At 34.2% G+C, this 2,782-nt stretch overlaps 1 protein-coding gene across 1 annotated transcript in view; it reads left to right on the forward strand.

The window, feature by feature from the left end:
- The window catches only part of BRS3 (bombesin receptor subtype 3), a 68,176-nt gene extending 65,644 nt beyond the window's left edge, over positions 1-2,532 (forward strand). Inside the window, exon 3 of the mRNA XM_044065287.1 lies at positions 1-2,532. This exon is cut by the window's left edge and continues 4 nt beyond it. Within this exon, the coding sequence (XP_043921222.1) occupies positions 1-404 (404 nt within the window). The 3' untranslated portion in view covers positions 405-2,532.
- The last annotated feature ends 250 nt before the right edge of the window (positions 2,533-2,782 follow it).

Here is a 2,782-nt window from a genome sequence, read left to right on the forward strand (position 1 = left end):
AATCCCGGAAGAGACTTGCAAAGACAGTGTTGGTGTTTGTTGGATTATTTGCAGTTTGCTGGTTGCCAAATCATATCCTCTACTTGTATCGCTCCTTCACATATGCGTCTTCCGTGGATTCTTCTGTGGTTCATCTCCTGGCCACCATTTTCTCTCGTACACTTGCCTTCAGCAATTCCTGTGCAAACCCTTTTGCCCTTTGTTGGTTAAGTAAAACATTCAGGCAGCATTTTAAAAATCAGCTATATTGCTGCAAAGAAAAACTTTCAGAGAGACCTCCCAGCATCAGTCACAGTAATACGACCACAGTACAGACATCTATTAAAAACAACATACAGCTCTCAGAACTAAGTTTCACTTTGCTAAATGGATATAGTGTTAAGAGAGAGGAAGACAGCATGTAACTAGTAGCAATGCTTGCTGATTTAATCTGCATATTAATTTAAAGTGCTTACTACATAAGAACTCTGTCTGACAAAAGCACGTTTGGAGATGACAGTGTTCAAATTTTGTTAATCACAAAGTTTTGAAGCATTAACCTCTGAGTTATGATTTAATCACCAACAAAATGGGTAAGTAAGGTAGTATGTCAGTATCTTACTTTTTTATTTAGAATAAAAATTAGGGCTTCGGTTAATTTAATTTTATAAACACCACTACAAATTTTCTGAAATATGAAGAATCATTGGAAGTTTGTAATGATTCCAGCTAGATAGTGCAGATGGATTTGGCTTTAGCAAAATTGCACAGAACCTAAGGGTCACTTAATGCACTTGGTACACTCAAGACAATAAATACATGGAGGCAATTTAGCCTATTTTTGGTGGGGGGAGGGGATTCAGGTATGTTACAGCTAAACTTTCCTGTTTTTGATAGGAGGATTGTCATGCATGTCAAGGGTAATCCATCCTATTTTTGGTGATGACAACTTATCAAACATGTCACAGCTGAATTTTGACTAAGAATAGAAATAAGTGCTGCTCCATACCAGATCGTGTTTATTTATCTTACAGGAGCTTCTGTTATGACTAAGTGAATTACACGTGTATGATGTTACAGCTGGACAAAAACAGCTGGTCATAACTGACTGAGAAAAATGGAGCATCCCTGTATGACGGCATGACCCCCCCCCCCACCCCACACACCCTCAAATTTTTATATACCAACTCCACAGCTGCACAATTATGATGAAGGGAGAAATCTCCCAAAACAAATGAACGCACACAATTAGAAACCACACTGACAGTTACCTCCTATGAAAAACAGCAGTTGAGAAGTTCAGCTTTCTGAGTTGAACTTCACGAGGTAACACCTCATTCAGTTTAAGTTTAATAATGTGTAAGATAACCCTTATAGGAAAACAATGAAGGAAAACTACTAAAAAGTACTTGGGGCAAAGCATTACCTCAACGTGTGCAAGCTATGAAAAACAAATGCATTTCTAGTGCTATGTGTCCACTCAGTTAATAACAGCTGTGTTGTCAAAGCAATATGAAATCATACTTTTCATAAAAATCTTTATCTGAGATTTCTTTCTTTCTTTTTTATTAATATGCCTTCCATATGAGGCAAATACTCTCTGCAGATTAGCAGTAGTAAGTTCATGATTCACTTTTCATGTATTATTATCTCCCAAACATTAAGGCAACATTATTATCTGTTGTCTCAGTCTTTAGGAAGTGCTCTGAAAGACCCTTCAATGCCATTTATTTTTGTACAAAAGTAAACCATTCTTAACTATTTACTGCAAATCCAGATATATTTCCTACTATGTTTTACACTGTGCAGTATGTCAGCTAACGTTGTTCTTCATAACTTTAGTGTCCAGAGCTTTTTTAGGTAGAACTTTCCTAAAACACATGCCCTGGAGTACCATTTCTTTCATTTGTTTCTCTTTTTAACTTTGATTATGACTTTATCCAGAGGGTAAACAAATACATTGTATTGAATAGTAGGTAGTTTTTTTCTTGGCTTTTAATACTGCCATGACAAACTGTGGATTACAGAAAATGTAAAAAAAAAAATCTGCTTTCTTGACTTTTGCAGAATGCAGTGAAACATTTTGCCTACATACAGTTCTTGTGACATTGAACCAGACAACTCTCTTTACCAGGCATCTGCATATATTTTCTATGATACTTTACACAATGCATTCATTGTGATTATTTTGTAATTGAGAGTTTGGCTGTGTGGCAAAATCTCTTTCAAGTAATCCTTCCTTTATGGTACTTAACTTTGGATTATTTCTTCTTTCTTTTCCTGTTATTTCAGCTTCAATAAACCACGCCACTATGGTATTAGCAATGAAAACTTATCAAAAGTTTTTGATTAAATGATTATACCATGAAACACATTTTAAAATGTAAGCCTTGGTCTAAATTAATATACATAAGCATGAATGTCTGAAAAAAATCAGAAGCTAATCTTTCCAAACATTTGGCTAATATGTATATAAACATAACTGTAATTTAATCTTAGTGTTTTCCAGATTTTGTTAGAAAATGTAATAAGTAATCTTTTTACCTGACTAAAATAAACTTTTTTTTAAAATATGCTTGTTGTTACGTCACAAACAACCATTGTCTAAATAATTTTGCTTAATTTTTTTCTTCATCAAAAAAGGAGGTTTAAATAATATTTATGAATGATAGAAGAAATTCTGAAAGTCTCCTGATGTGACAGAGAATACAGTGGTAAAAGGCATGTAATACTAAATGTAACTATACAATATAGTTTCACAGTTCTGACCCAACTCTTTTCCTCATGTTTATTTAGATTAACA

The sequence above is a fragment of the Protopterus annectens genome, chromosome 3.part0 (genome assembly GCF_019279795.1).
Source record: "Protopterus annectens isolate FY-2018-M chromosome 3.part0, PAN1.0, whole genome shotgun sequence".
NCBI lineage: Eukaryota > Metazoa > Chordata > Ceratodontiformes > Protopteridae > Protopterus > Protopterus annectens.